The sequence below is a fragment of the Odontesthes bonariensis genome, chromosome 9 (genome assembly GCF_027942865.1).
Source record: "Odontesthes bonariensis isolate fOdoBon6 chromosome 9, fOdoBon6.hap1, whole genome shotgun sequence".
Classification (NCBI taxonomy): Eukaryota; Metazoa; Chordata; class Actinopteri; order Atheriniformes; family Atherinopsidae; genus Odontesthes; species Odontesthes bonariensis.
Window position 1 is genome coordinate 24,501,114 of NC_134514.1, and position 13,009 is coordinate 24,514,122.

Consider the following 13,009-nt stretch of genomic DNA (forward strand, 5'->3'; position numbering starts at 1 on the left):
CAAACAGATGGTGGAATTCTACTCTTACGCTGCTTTGGTATTCAACAAAAACATTTCTCCTGAATTTTTGTTTTTTTTGTTCTGACTGGTAGTGCTGCCTTACACTTTGGATCCAAGCCCAATCCTGTGTACAAGTCCTGTTCTGGTAATTAAAAGAAACAGTTGTTGTAAATCCTAAAATAAAGGTTTTATTTTTCCTGTTCAATTTTTTTTTCGAAAGCCAAAAACTGTTTGTTTATTGCAACACCATATTCAAAGCAAAAAGTTAAGTTTTCTAAACATTTGTAAAATATTATCTGCATTTTTTTCAGAGAAGACCACCAATATTCTCCAAAGCTGCAAAGGTGATATTACGTGCACACTCAAACACATACAAATTGGGCAGAGAGGTTGCAACGGGGCAGCTGTGCCTGTAGTCCAGCACGGTCGGTGGAAAAACTGATCCTGCCAGGCAGCAGGAATGTCAGCTGAGCTTATGCAACGCCTGAGTGTGTTTATGATGTATTTATAGACTAGATCCATACGCACATGGAGCCTAAACATGCTCACAAGTTTCATTAAAAACCAAAATACTTTTATACAAGCAGGGTAAACATTGAAGGCTCTCGGTTTAGACAAAATTTGTCATTTGTTTTGCTCTTTTGTTGCCTGTCTCTGCGTCTCATTTAGATTTTCCTTTTCCTTTTTTTTTCCACTTTTATTTTGGCCCCTGGTGTCTAAAACAGTCACAATCTCCTTTGAGTCGCTCATCATTTGGGCAGGTGAGTCACTGGATAGAACACCCAAAAAAGGCAAGGTAGAAGGGCAGAGGGAGGGGGAGACGACAGTTCGGGGGGGAGTGCACAGAGGAGAGAAAGCCTGCCTTTCAGTTTCAGATCACATTTATGTTTCATTTTTCTAATCATATTCCGTCTCCCTCTTTACTTCACTTAGTATTTCACACATTTCCACTTTGAACTTTTACAATCAGCTTCTTGTTCCTTGAGACTAATTAGCTGTCTTTTTCTTTTTCTGATTCCTTCATTTTGCCCCCTCCACCCCCACAGTAAGTCCCTGTATAATGGCTGCATATGTCTCACAATTATCCTGAGCGTACAGTATGATAGGAACAGGACAAGCACAGCAGCACGCCACTTCACTGAATACCCTTTACATTTTGAAGAGGATAGGTTGACGTTAAGGAGCTTCTTGTAGTCTTTTAATATTCATGTTCCTCGCCATCTGACACTATGGCAACAATAATTATGTCAGTGATCGGTCTCCAGCCCTTAGGTACTGTCCTGCTCCTGTTTAACACCAGTGTGTCGACCTACATTATCCACTAAATCCCATTGTTATTAACGCTGAGATTAATGCTGAGAAGTGAGAGTAGAGTGAGGCACATAATATCATGTCCCATGTTCACTGTAAGTCCTGTTAATCACAGAGGAGGCATGACAAAATGGTGCAAGAACAGAACGCACTGTTCAACTGCTTTTTGTTTTTTGGCTTTGTCAGAAAATACTGTATGCAACTATTTAGCTGAATATTACCGCATTTCATTTGCTGAGGGGCCGTATACTCAAAAGTGTTAGAGCAGAACCGCTGTGTGAATGAAACTTGCTAATCTTGGCATCGTCCCCTTTGTTCCATCAAATTCCTCGCAGCAGAGTCATGTTACCACAGCAGTGCCACACCTGCTGCCAATGGTATTAGGAAACGTAATCGCAGTACCTGGTCAGAGTTGAGCAGTGATACTGTTGGCTCCAGTGACAGATTAACCAACTGGAAACTGGGCAAATGCCACAACACTCACTAGATCACTGGCTATTTGATCACTGAGAATAGATGTGTCAAATATAGGCAATGAAAAAAGGAAATTTGTCTTATTTTGACTCAAAAAGCTATGCAAGTATGCAGCCAAACAGATCTGAGATTGCTCCAACTCAACCTTTAACTAAACACAGCCTCAGGGCACTTGCTCCTTCCACAAGCTCACTTGGAGGTTCCAGCAACACTGGAAACTTTAGGCTAACCTGTATGTATGTATTATGTACTTGTTACAACCCTCTTAATGGAGGTTAGTCATGGCACTGGGGTGTAACACAAACAAAATACGTAAACCTCAAGCAGTTGATGTCAATAGATAAAGTACAATTTATTTATAATTGTGAAAGGGTAACATAACAAAAGTATCATCCCAAAACACAGTGAAGTTTTAGTCTTCAGGGTCTCCGAGGCCAAAACAACAAACAAAACACCCCCTCTAATTCTGAAAAGAAAATATCTCTGGCTAAGAGTAAAGGGCTGAACTCCCTGCCTGACCATAAAACAGGAGAAAAGAGTGAGAACAAAAATGGCAGAGAACCCCTACCAGCTTCCACTGTGAGAAAACAAAACACAAATGCCAGCGAGTGGCCCATTTATTTGTGCTGACTGAACCTTTAGTGAAACTTATGACCTCCTGGCTCTCAGATTGCCTAATTAGGTAATTGCTGGCAAACGTAAGAGATTACAGAGTTACAGCGAGAGTCATTTGAGTGTCTGTGTCGTTTTATCTGATTCATTTCAACAAGTGGACTCTTTTTTTTCTTTGCTTGGTTCGGCACAGGCAGTTCCACCTGGATGATGCTTTCTGATGATAGGCAAATGGTGAATCAATAACAGCAAGTAGCCCTCATTTGTATCTATTTTAAAACACTTTTTTTGATCATCATGGATTGCTGATTTCCCAAAGCAACAATGTAAAAAAAAAAAGCGTGATCCCAAAACAACACAAGCACAATGCCTATGACAGGAAGTTAAGTTAAGTCGCCTTTATCTGTCAATTGAATATGTTATTTTGATCTCCAATACGTATACAATAGCGGCCAAAAGAAAACAATGCGAAACTCGTCGGCCTTTGTCAAAAACAAATTAGTATTCAACTCATTTGTGGTAGGGAAAATATTCCACAAGTGAAGAAAGGGCTATTTATGGAGTTGTTACACAAACCCAGCATTTTTGCGGTTATATTGTGCCCCAGTTTTTATGAAGAATCACTAGAGAGCCAAAAATTGCAGCAATTGTTCTGATTTAAATGAACGAGGACGCCCTGCCATCGTGTGCTGTTTGGCATCCATATCAGTAAGGAGAGCTGGCAGAGGAGCGAATGCGTTTGTGTGTGAGGCACGAGTTGACTGATTGGCAAGAAGGGGACTTTTGGAGGGGCTCAGCTCACGCTCATGTCTTTTCTAGGTCAAAGCAAATTGTTTGTGGTTCTTTAAAGAAGAAGACTGAATCCACATCAAGATAATGGGGTCCTGTAGTGATCAGACAACATGATCAGTGGTGATGTGCATGCGGTGGATGTGTAATGGTCTGAAGGTTGCGCTAATCTTGTAGCAATTCACACAGTGTAGTTCTTTTTATTGGCGATCCATTGAGCTCATCGCTTCGGAAGCATAACTACTAAACGCACTCACACCGTCTCGTCACTGCTCGCGCACCTGTCAGGACGAGCGCTCATCATATTTTCATGAGCTATTAAATAAAGAGCATGTGAAGTGGGTGGCCCCCAACTTGTCACCAGGGAGCCTTTTGGATAACATCTAAAAGCTGTGTTTGAAAATACAACCTTGTGGTATTTAACATGTGTCTTTAGGAGAGAGTTGGAAAGTCAAACTCAATTATTTAATCTAAAATGAATTAAAAAGGAACTTTGTTCTTTCTTTTTTTAAAATAATAACAAGAACAAGCAACAACCCAAGAACTGCACAAGCTTTTCACAGGTTGGTTGTACCACTAATGTAAAAAATAAAGTCTCAAACTGCTAAAACTGGTATAGTCAAAGTATTGTTTCCAGCATTTGAATAAGCCAGTGCAGTGGAAATATGTTGCCATCTTTTTTGTGCTTTATCTATGAAAACGTTGACAGACTGGGCAACACTGGGCAACAGTATCATACTAGCTCTTTCAATATGACTCCAATCCACTTGCCACCATATTATTTACATTTGTAAGCTATATTTTGTTTCCAAAAGCTACAGATGCAACTCATGTAAATGATTCTTCTGTTTTGCATTTCTTGAAAACACAGTTTAGCATAATCTCAATGTCTCTATGTTAATATGAGTTGCAGAATTAAGTATTTTTTACAGTGAAAACACTGATTTTAAAAACATTCTTCTATTATGTGTTGTGCTGCAAGACTCATTTCTTCCAGTGCCTCAGATACTTTTTAACATCTGTTGTGATGCGTTACGTGTGAGCACCTGATGAGCTTTCAAAAGTCAAAAAAAGGCTCTGAAAAGGACCCCGAATCCAGGCACCTTAAGAGTAGATGTTTAGGATGTGGAGCAGGAGGAAAACAAAAAGAAAAGAGGAGGAAGTTTTAACCAGTCATCATGGGAAATCTGTGTTTAATAGCAAATAAAGTGGACAAGCTATGCACTCTGACAATGAAACAGCAGGAATATCTGTAATGCAGTATTATGTGTTTCACTGCGTCTCAGGAACATATTCCTGACTCCAACGCCTCTGCACGTGTCTCTCAGATTACAGGGGCAGACAGGGATGGCAGTGAGAGCAGTAAGATTTTGAAGGAAGTGCTGCAGTGCTTGTGAACAACACATGGTACAATTCTGAATGTGTGACTGAGAAGGGAAGTTTTTGCACCCCAAATATTGAATTGTTTCTGTGAGCTTCAGTCCATTTAGTTTACTCCGCTGCATGGTAGGTGCAAACACAACACAACACCCAAATGTCTTCTTAGTGATCTCTGGAGATTTTAACCCCTGCTCTCTTTCTGCAGCAATTCCAATTATTCAACAATTTGCCATTGGATTTTTTTAATCTTTTTTTAGTTTGTTAGTTAGTTGGACATTTTTCCTCAATAATTTACATTTCAGCTATATAAGTTCCCTTTAGGGCTTAATAACGTATCATTCAATTCAGGCTGACTAAAAATCATCTAAATAGATATTCATTTGCCGCCTCCACTGACAGACAACTTCTTCTGCAGCTGCACTGCAAACACACAGCCCCTCCCCTCAATAGCAGCTTCACACAGGGATACACGACACAGAGCTGTGCCTGCTGCCAGCACGAAACTAACATTGTTCCAGGTTGTATGGTGCTGTAAGTGAAAGAAGTTATCTGGAGCTGGTTGTCAAAACTCTTTCCCTATATCAGTCTTTTTATCAAAGACTTGATTTCCTGGAATGGGACATTTAGCAACCAGCAATGAGAGGGGAGACAAGGCCAGCGAGTCAGATGAGGGAAAAATCCAATCCAAAAAATATTCATGTGTAAGAAAAACTCAAAGAGTCAACTTAAATATAAAGCAAATGGTCCCATCCTCTGTCAGTCACACAAAAGAATCAAAACACTCCCATGGACCCTCATATGTTTTGTCACCATGGTGGTCGTGGATATCAACACAGTCTAATTCAGCAGGACAGATGCTGGCTGTTAACATTACAACCAGATCGGGTTACTCAAGCGTAATCCGGAGGTCATTCTGACCAGCGTGACTCCTGTGACACACAAATGAAATGATTGGAAGGAAGGGGAACCACTTGTCATCAGATAGCACTGGAGAGTCTTCAATACTCTGTCAGCACACATGCACACATATTGTGTGTCTGCTGTCTGCTGCACATGCAGACTTGCTTATCTTAGTGTTAATGATGTGTAGAGAACAAAAGCGCCTGGCACTTCTGAGTGTTTCCTCCAAAGAGCTTGTGAGATTAATTTATCAATGGAAGCAAAATATTTTGTGCCTCATCAAGAAGCAATTAGGTCTGTATGGCCCTGTAAGCCCTGTATCAGACAAACACACACACACACACTCTTACAAGGTTTAACTGACCTGTAGGGCATGCCAGTCTTATGCGCAACAGTCTCGTCTTTGCCCAGCCCGAACATTTTCAGGTACCAGTTGGTCTCCATCTCTCTGATCAGCGCTGCTTTATGTCGCTGTTGTGCTACCTTCTTCCCGGACATGGAATTGCGCTTTGCATCCTGTGAGTTGCTGCGGTGGGCTCTTGACCCGCTGAGAGAGGCAACTGATTGTTTTCGGTGCACGTGGGGTGGCTGGTGACCCCCGGCGGGCCCCCCAACACCACCTCCACTGCTTCGAGCAGCTAGCATGGCCCAAGAGGTCGCCCCCTCCCCTCAAGAGAAGGGTTCAGGTCAGGAGGAGCAACTCTGGGTTTGCAAATGCTCTCAGGTCCCCTCACCTCCTTTTTGGAATAAGTCTCAGAGTCTCACAGATTGATGATTGAAGACCACTTTTTTTTCTCTTTTTTTTTCTCCTGTCCTATGTACGGTTTCCAGCCCTCGTTTCTACCTTTTAGCTTTCTTCTTGAAATCTTTCTCATTTGTTTCGTAGATTTTCATGTTCTTTTTTTAATTTCATTTGGCTTCTTTCTGTCTGTCTGTCTGTCTTTTTGTCTGTGCAGTGTGCTCTCTGGTCTCTTATATTCTCATCCAGCCTGAAATTGGATCCTGGTTTCCCTTGTCTCGTCACAGCCTGCCCTGGCCTAAAAGGAGGGAGCCAAACATGCCAGGGTGTCAACAATGCACGCACTCTAACACACACACCCACAAACATTGCATACATGATAGCTGAATACGATACACACAAGTGCTAAAAAAATGCATTCAATAATAAAAACACATACAACATTAGCCCAGAAAAAGGAGGGACACTGATAAGGAAGTTGGGAAAATACAATGAAAAGCAGTACTGTATTGAGTGTGTATTTAAACACACTGTTGAAACTAACAGTTTTTAACAATTATTAAGACATAGAAATCTACAGAGGGAACACACGCAAATACGTTTTTATTATCAGGTCGCGCACCAGATTCAGCCCTATATTTATGCTTCTCTAGGACCACTTCAGAATCTTAACACCATTCTTTGTGTCATTTGACTCTAGGCTGGTGTGGGAGAAACTCTCATTTACACCTTTTGTAAAGTATAACAATCTGAGAACCCAGACACCAGGCTGCAGTACACATGGAAATATGCAGACACATAGTATGTGAAGTATTAGTAGTATTCAAGGCTTCCTGTGTCAAAATGAAAAAAATAACATGACAATCATGTTCTGTAAGTTGCAATTTTGAGGGTATTAAATGAGAAATTGCAGTATAAATTGCATTTAAAAAACAGGAACTGCAATCTAATTTGAAAAAATTATTTTGGGAATATTTGTAGATTTCCATTCAGACATGTGTGCTCCTATGCTTCCATTTGCTTTCAAATATGCCAAAACACCAAAAGCCTCCTCCAATTACCTTGTGACACTTTTGTTTGTGTGTCCTTCACAGCTTATAAAGTATATTTTCAGCCTGAATGAGCCAAAGAGCCCGAGTTAGGAACACTGGGCCGCCAAGAAGTCCCATCCATAGAGGGGAATTTGAAGGTGAGCATTGAGACACAGAAGACGCACTCGTTCAATCAATCAATTGTTTATAGGGAAGAGAGGGATTGCACGCTAATGAGATGTTAATTTATGCAAGGCACCGAAAGAGAGAAGGGGAACAGTGTGGCTTTCTTCCACCCACAGTTTGAAAAAGAAGTGGGTAAAACAGCACAGACAGTGTATGTAACTTTGGTTCACAATAGAAGAGGCAGAGGGAGAATATTTCGACTCTATCTGGATGTAATTTTATTTTGCCTGCTGTATTGGTCAAATGCTGGATCACAAATGATGTTATTTAAAGCCTGAACAGGTGAGAACACTCATCCATTAAACAGCTCCCTGTGTTCAGGTGATGTGGACTGAGAATCCTCCTGATATCTGACCAGATACTCAGAGATTTGTATCCTCTGGGGTCAAGTGAATGGATCAGTGATGGAGTGTCAGCCCTGAATTATTCAACCCAGTAATGAGAGCCTGATAGCATGCTGGACGTGTCTGAGGGGCCTGTGGGGGAAACTCTGTGATCACTGCCGACTCCACAACATGATCAGCAGATCATTTAGATCAGAAATTTTCAGGAACTTTGCAAATTTCTTCATGGTTAAGTAATGTCTTGGAAAACCATCTCACTGATACCTCCCACTAACCCTTTTCAATGGTCCAATTAGGCCATTTATTTATTGTTACACATGGTATTCAAAGAGATTTGAATGGATGTGATTTAACTGCAGTGAAGTTACATTTCAGCGTGACCGTGATTTTATCACTTTTAGTAGTAAAATTATTGGTGGTAATATGTGTTCATTGTACTGGACTGCCTCAGAGCTTAATCGCTTTGCATTGTTGGGGTAATTCCCCAGGAGGTTAGACACAGTGCACTGACTGTGTGGATCTATTTGGACGAAATGGCATATGGCACATTTTGACTGGGCTCACGCAGGCCTGCTGCACACAGCATAAACAAATAGAGGATCTGTTTATCTTCCAAAGTGCTGCCTCAGAAGATTCTAAACACAAAGTTTGTCTGATTTGACCTCCGTGCAACGTCGTCATCGAACAGAGTTCGAGTGAACATCCGTCATTGAAGGTCTTTATCCTAAACCTCCGCAGAGACTCAAACTGATACAGCTAAGTATGCAAATGTGCACTCCACAGGCGCACACACACACACTGGTGGTTGTTGTTGTTTCCAGTGTGTTCAAAAACGTTTGATTAGTCTAATAATCACTTGCATGGTGTAGTGACTTTGTCCTTATCCCTGACTTTGTCCTTATCCCAAGCTATTTCATAACAGTCTTGAGCCAATACTGTGAAATAGCATTTTGTAGTTCACCAATACTGCTACGACTTACTTAAAGTCTCTATCGTAAAACTGAGTATGCAAACACAAGCTGGTGAGATTATGCATACTTATCATACGCATAAACATGTTTAAATTTGAAGCTACTTAAAGGATAAGACCGGTTTTGACATTGGGCCCTTGATTTCACATTATAACATGATGTTCTACTCACCCCTGCTTGTTGTTGGTCATTTGGAGCTGTTCCGAAGATATTCGCGAGGCGTCTGGCTGCTCTCTTGAGATATTCGGCCATGAAACGGTTTCCTATGGGCAAGCTTATACAGGCACAAACTATGCTGTTTATAATTTATTAATTACTGTACACTAGCACTGATAACGTGGAGGTGTGTCGCTTACTTAAAAAAATCCGGGTTACTAATTTTGAATTTTAGCCGAATGAATAAATAGGCAGCAGGTCTGTGGGCTGCCTGTGGCAGTAGCACGACGAGGACGTCAGTAACACCCACTTTACGACAAAAAAATCAAAATTACAGTAACCCGGATTTTTTTAAGTAAGCGACGCACCTCCACGTTATCAGTGCTAATGTACAGTAATTAATAAATTATAAACAGCATAGTTTGTGCCTGTATAAGCTTGCCCATAGGAAACCGTTTCATGGCCGAATATCTCAAGAGAGCAGCCAGACGCCTCTCGAATATCTTCGGAACAGCTCCAAATGTTCAACAACAAGCAGGGGTGAGTAGAACATCATGTTATAATGTGAAATCAAGGGCCCAATGTAAAAAAAACGGTCTTATCCTTTAAGTTTGTGTGGTTTAGGTCCCACCTTCTTTAAAGATTGTTCCGAGATAACCTGCATCAAACTCTCAGCCTTCAATTCAGTATTGTTTTATAAGCCACAGACGCAAGTCAGATTTAGTAGATTAAATTAACAGCAGTGTACAGGAAGGATGTTTGTGTCATCCCACATATATTTTGAATTAAATTATTCTGTAACCTTTTTCTCATTTTGCATGGAATAGTTTTTCGTGTCCTCATATATCTACTTAAATCAGTTATTCCCTTATGAATCAAGTTTGTTTTATCTCTCAGTGTTGCACTCATTAAACAAATGGTACTGTTGCAGAACCCTAGCCACCATGTTACTTTTATCTTGGAAAACACCAAGCTCTCCTTGAATCAAAGCTGCATTGCAATAAACGATGGGTAGAGGGGAAAGGGGAGGGAGAGGGTAGTTACAAATCCCAAGAGGGTTTATAATTAGAGAGAGGTGGTGAAGGAATGGTGAGAGGGTGATAAAGGATGGCAGAGAGAAGGAAACTTTGAGACTTAAAATGATACACAATCACACGCACACAAGCACAACCACACGAATGCCAAACTATATGAAGCAAAATGGAACAGCTGCTCTTCCCACCATTAAATTAGGCAGAGCAAACTTGAGCCTCTGCACCTCCCACTGGTCTCCTTTTCAGTCACAACTCATTAGATGAGGTTGTTTGTTTAGCCATGCAATGAGAAGCTAGTTCAATAAGAGGTTAAAAGCGTCAGTGAAAAGAAGAAAAAACTAAATCTGCATTTTTCAACTTGAGCACGATGTAATTGTTTTGGAGCTTGGTAATTAATATTATGAACAAACAAACTTTACAATTGATGTCATATTGTGTGAGAGCGCATGCACTGGGTGCATCTTTCCGGCTGACCACACTGGCATAATCTCCAGACTATACTCATCTGCATGACTCATCTCAATAGTGTGTGAACACATTTGTTCCCAGCCGTGCATAAAATGGGGGATTACGCTTTGGATAATTTTGAAGACGCACACCATTTAGCTTTGACAGTAAGTCTTATTTAAAAGCACCTCCAGAGGGACTCCTTCATCTCTTATTATGGCTCTGCATACCCACTTACAACAAGCTTCCTGTTAAAACCCACCTGACCTGCCTATTTGGATGGAAACATGTTTTCAAGACTCAGCTTTCCTCCAAAGGTCTCATTTCAAATGCAAATGTGTGTCACGTTATTAATCGAATTCAAACACACAACACTATCAGCTATTTGTGCGTGTTGCCTTCTGTGCCTGGCTGGATGGCTTGTTCCTATTGGCCGTGTGGGTATTTGTCAAAGCAAATATGCACACAAGCTCGTCCAGCACTTACTCATCACTGCATAAATTTGCAAACCCTAGTTTTCCCAGCACAGTAGAATTGTTCCTATGTTCTTTCTGAAAGGACCATGCGAAGGAAAACTTCTGCAGAGGTGGAGTTACGACTAATGAATTTGTGGTTTTGATATACGTTGTGCAAGAAATGATATCTGACCTCACCAAAATCAAACCTTAAGGCAAATGTGAACGACTCATCTGGCCATAAATAAAACTACATTGTATCTTGTCATCTTATTTGTACAAACAGAAGACTTGCAAACATGAAACATTCAGTCTGGTTTGCTGCAACATCTCCATAAACACCACCTTACTCATATAAATATGGATTTAAGAGGTTGTATAATGTCATGTACATTTCATTCCCAACGTAATCGAGTCAATTTTCGTGTCTAAACCTAACCAGCGTGTGCCTAAACCACACCACGACTGGGAATATGATTATTTTTTAGTGAACATGGTCAAACATGGTTTAGCAAATCAGAAATTTCAAGAGAAAAATAATAATAAAGTTTAATTGGAGATAAGGTATGAATGGGGACTTGAAGCCTCAAATCTGCAGGTTATGGGCATGTAATTACCCCAAGCTCTTAACACTCTATCTATCCCCCTCACTTTGGGGAAAAAAAGTTGTTACGCTGCCACTTTGGCAAACCCTCAGTAAAATCCACACACCACCTTTAAGTCAGAAGAAGTGTTTCATTTTGGCAGAAAAACAGATTCTGTGCTGGTTGTTGGCTTTTCTATCTCTGAGGTACATGTACGATCTCACAATGACCAACGCTGGGTTTATTTTTAAACAACTGTCAAACATGGGTTAGGGTTAGGGTTATTTTGCTAAATGTGCTTTAAACTGATGAACAAAGTCAACAAGTTGGTGAAAAACATGGCCAGTTAGGACAAAAATTGTTAGGGCTGAACTTTGCTGGTCAAACCTGGTCACTGGTGCAAGTTGTCAGAGTATTTGTTATCAAATACAAATCCTCTGTCACAGAAGCTCATGACACAGAGGGCAAAAATGAAATTCTTTACTCAAGCAACTGGACTTGTGGACTTCCATTCTTAAACATTCTTAATCTCCTGCCCTGTCGCACCTAAACCACAACCAGAACTGTTAAGAGAGGGAAAGAATAAAGCCAAGGACTTGTGGAAAAGGGCATAAATCTCTCTATCACAAAAGAGTAAAATTGAAATCTATTGGAACCAGATAAGTTTTGGAGCTGGTGTCAACAGTATTATACTGGTGGCAAGTTCTTTTTCCAGTGAGTTTTTTTTTTTCTTCTTCTTTTTCACTCGCGATCTAAATGTGACACGTCCAAAATCTGTCCAGAAAAATTGTCACATAAGATCTAGAGCCGACCTTTCATCTAAAGTTCATCAACTCGCTGATGCTGCTCATTCAAAAAACTGAAAATAAAAAACATTTGTCATTTTGTTTATTTTAACTGTGTCAAATTCAGACTTAAAAGATGGAAACAGATTTTGACCATCCCGGACAGAAGATGTCCAACACAAAAGAAATCAGGTGATATATTTGTGGCTCCAAAACGGTCAATCACACCATAATAAGGTTCAGAGATGGCTGCTGCAACTGTTTTGAAAACAGGGACAAAATTCTGACAGCCTCTGGGATTTAGGATAGCCAATTTTACATGTGAACAATAACAGAAGGAGGTAACATAAAAAATAGGATTTTAACAAGGAAAACAAATGTCAGTGACAATTTAATTTATGCTGAACATTTCAGTATGAGAGAACTATACACACAAGACATTACACAGGAAATACAGTACATGTTCACATACAATCACACTCATAGTTATTAATTGTAGGCTTGTGATAACAGGAATGTTTTGAGTTTAGTTTTGAATGCGGACATGGTTGTAATGGACCTCAGATCAGCAGGTAGTTTGTTCCAGAGATCTGGATCACAGCAACTGAAAGCACCCTCTGCAAAGTTGGATTGAGCTCAGGGAAAAACTTAAAGGCCTGCATCTGATGAACACCATGGAGGGACTTTAAGGCTTGAGTCATATGCACAAATTTCCTTTTTTTTGTTTAAGAACTCTGGCTGCTGCTAGTACTGTTTGTGCCTATATGTTTTAGGACTGCAGCAAAGAGGACCTCAGAAAAGAATAGGGCAG

General features: G+C 40.4%; 1 protein-coding gene across 1 annotated transcript in view; it reads right to left on the reverse strand.

Moving 5' to 3' along the window:
* The window catches only part of kcnab1a (potassium voltage-gated channel subfamily A regulatory beta subunit 1a), a 111,297-nt gene extending 104,855 nt beyond the window's left edge, over positions 1 to 6,442 (reverse strand). The window contains exon 1 of the mRNA XM_075473712.1: positions 5,831 to 6,442. Coding sequence (XP_075329827.1) covers positions 5,831 to 6,111 — 281 coding nt within the window. The 5' untranslated portion in view covers positions 6,112 to 6,442. The remainder of the gene's footprint in view (positions 1 to 5,830) is intronic.
* Between the last annotated feature and the right edge of the window lie 6,567 nt (positions 6,443 to 13,009).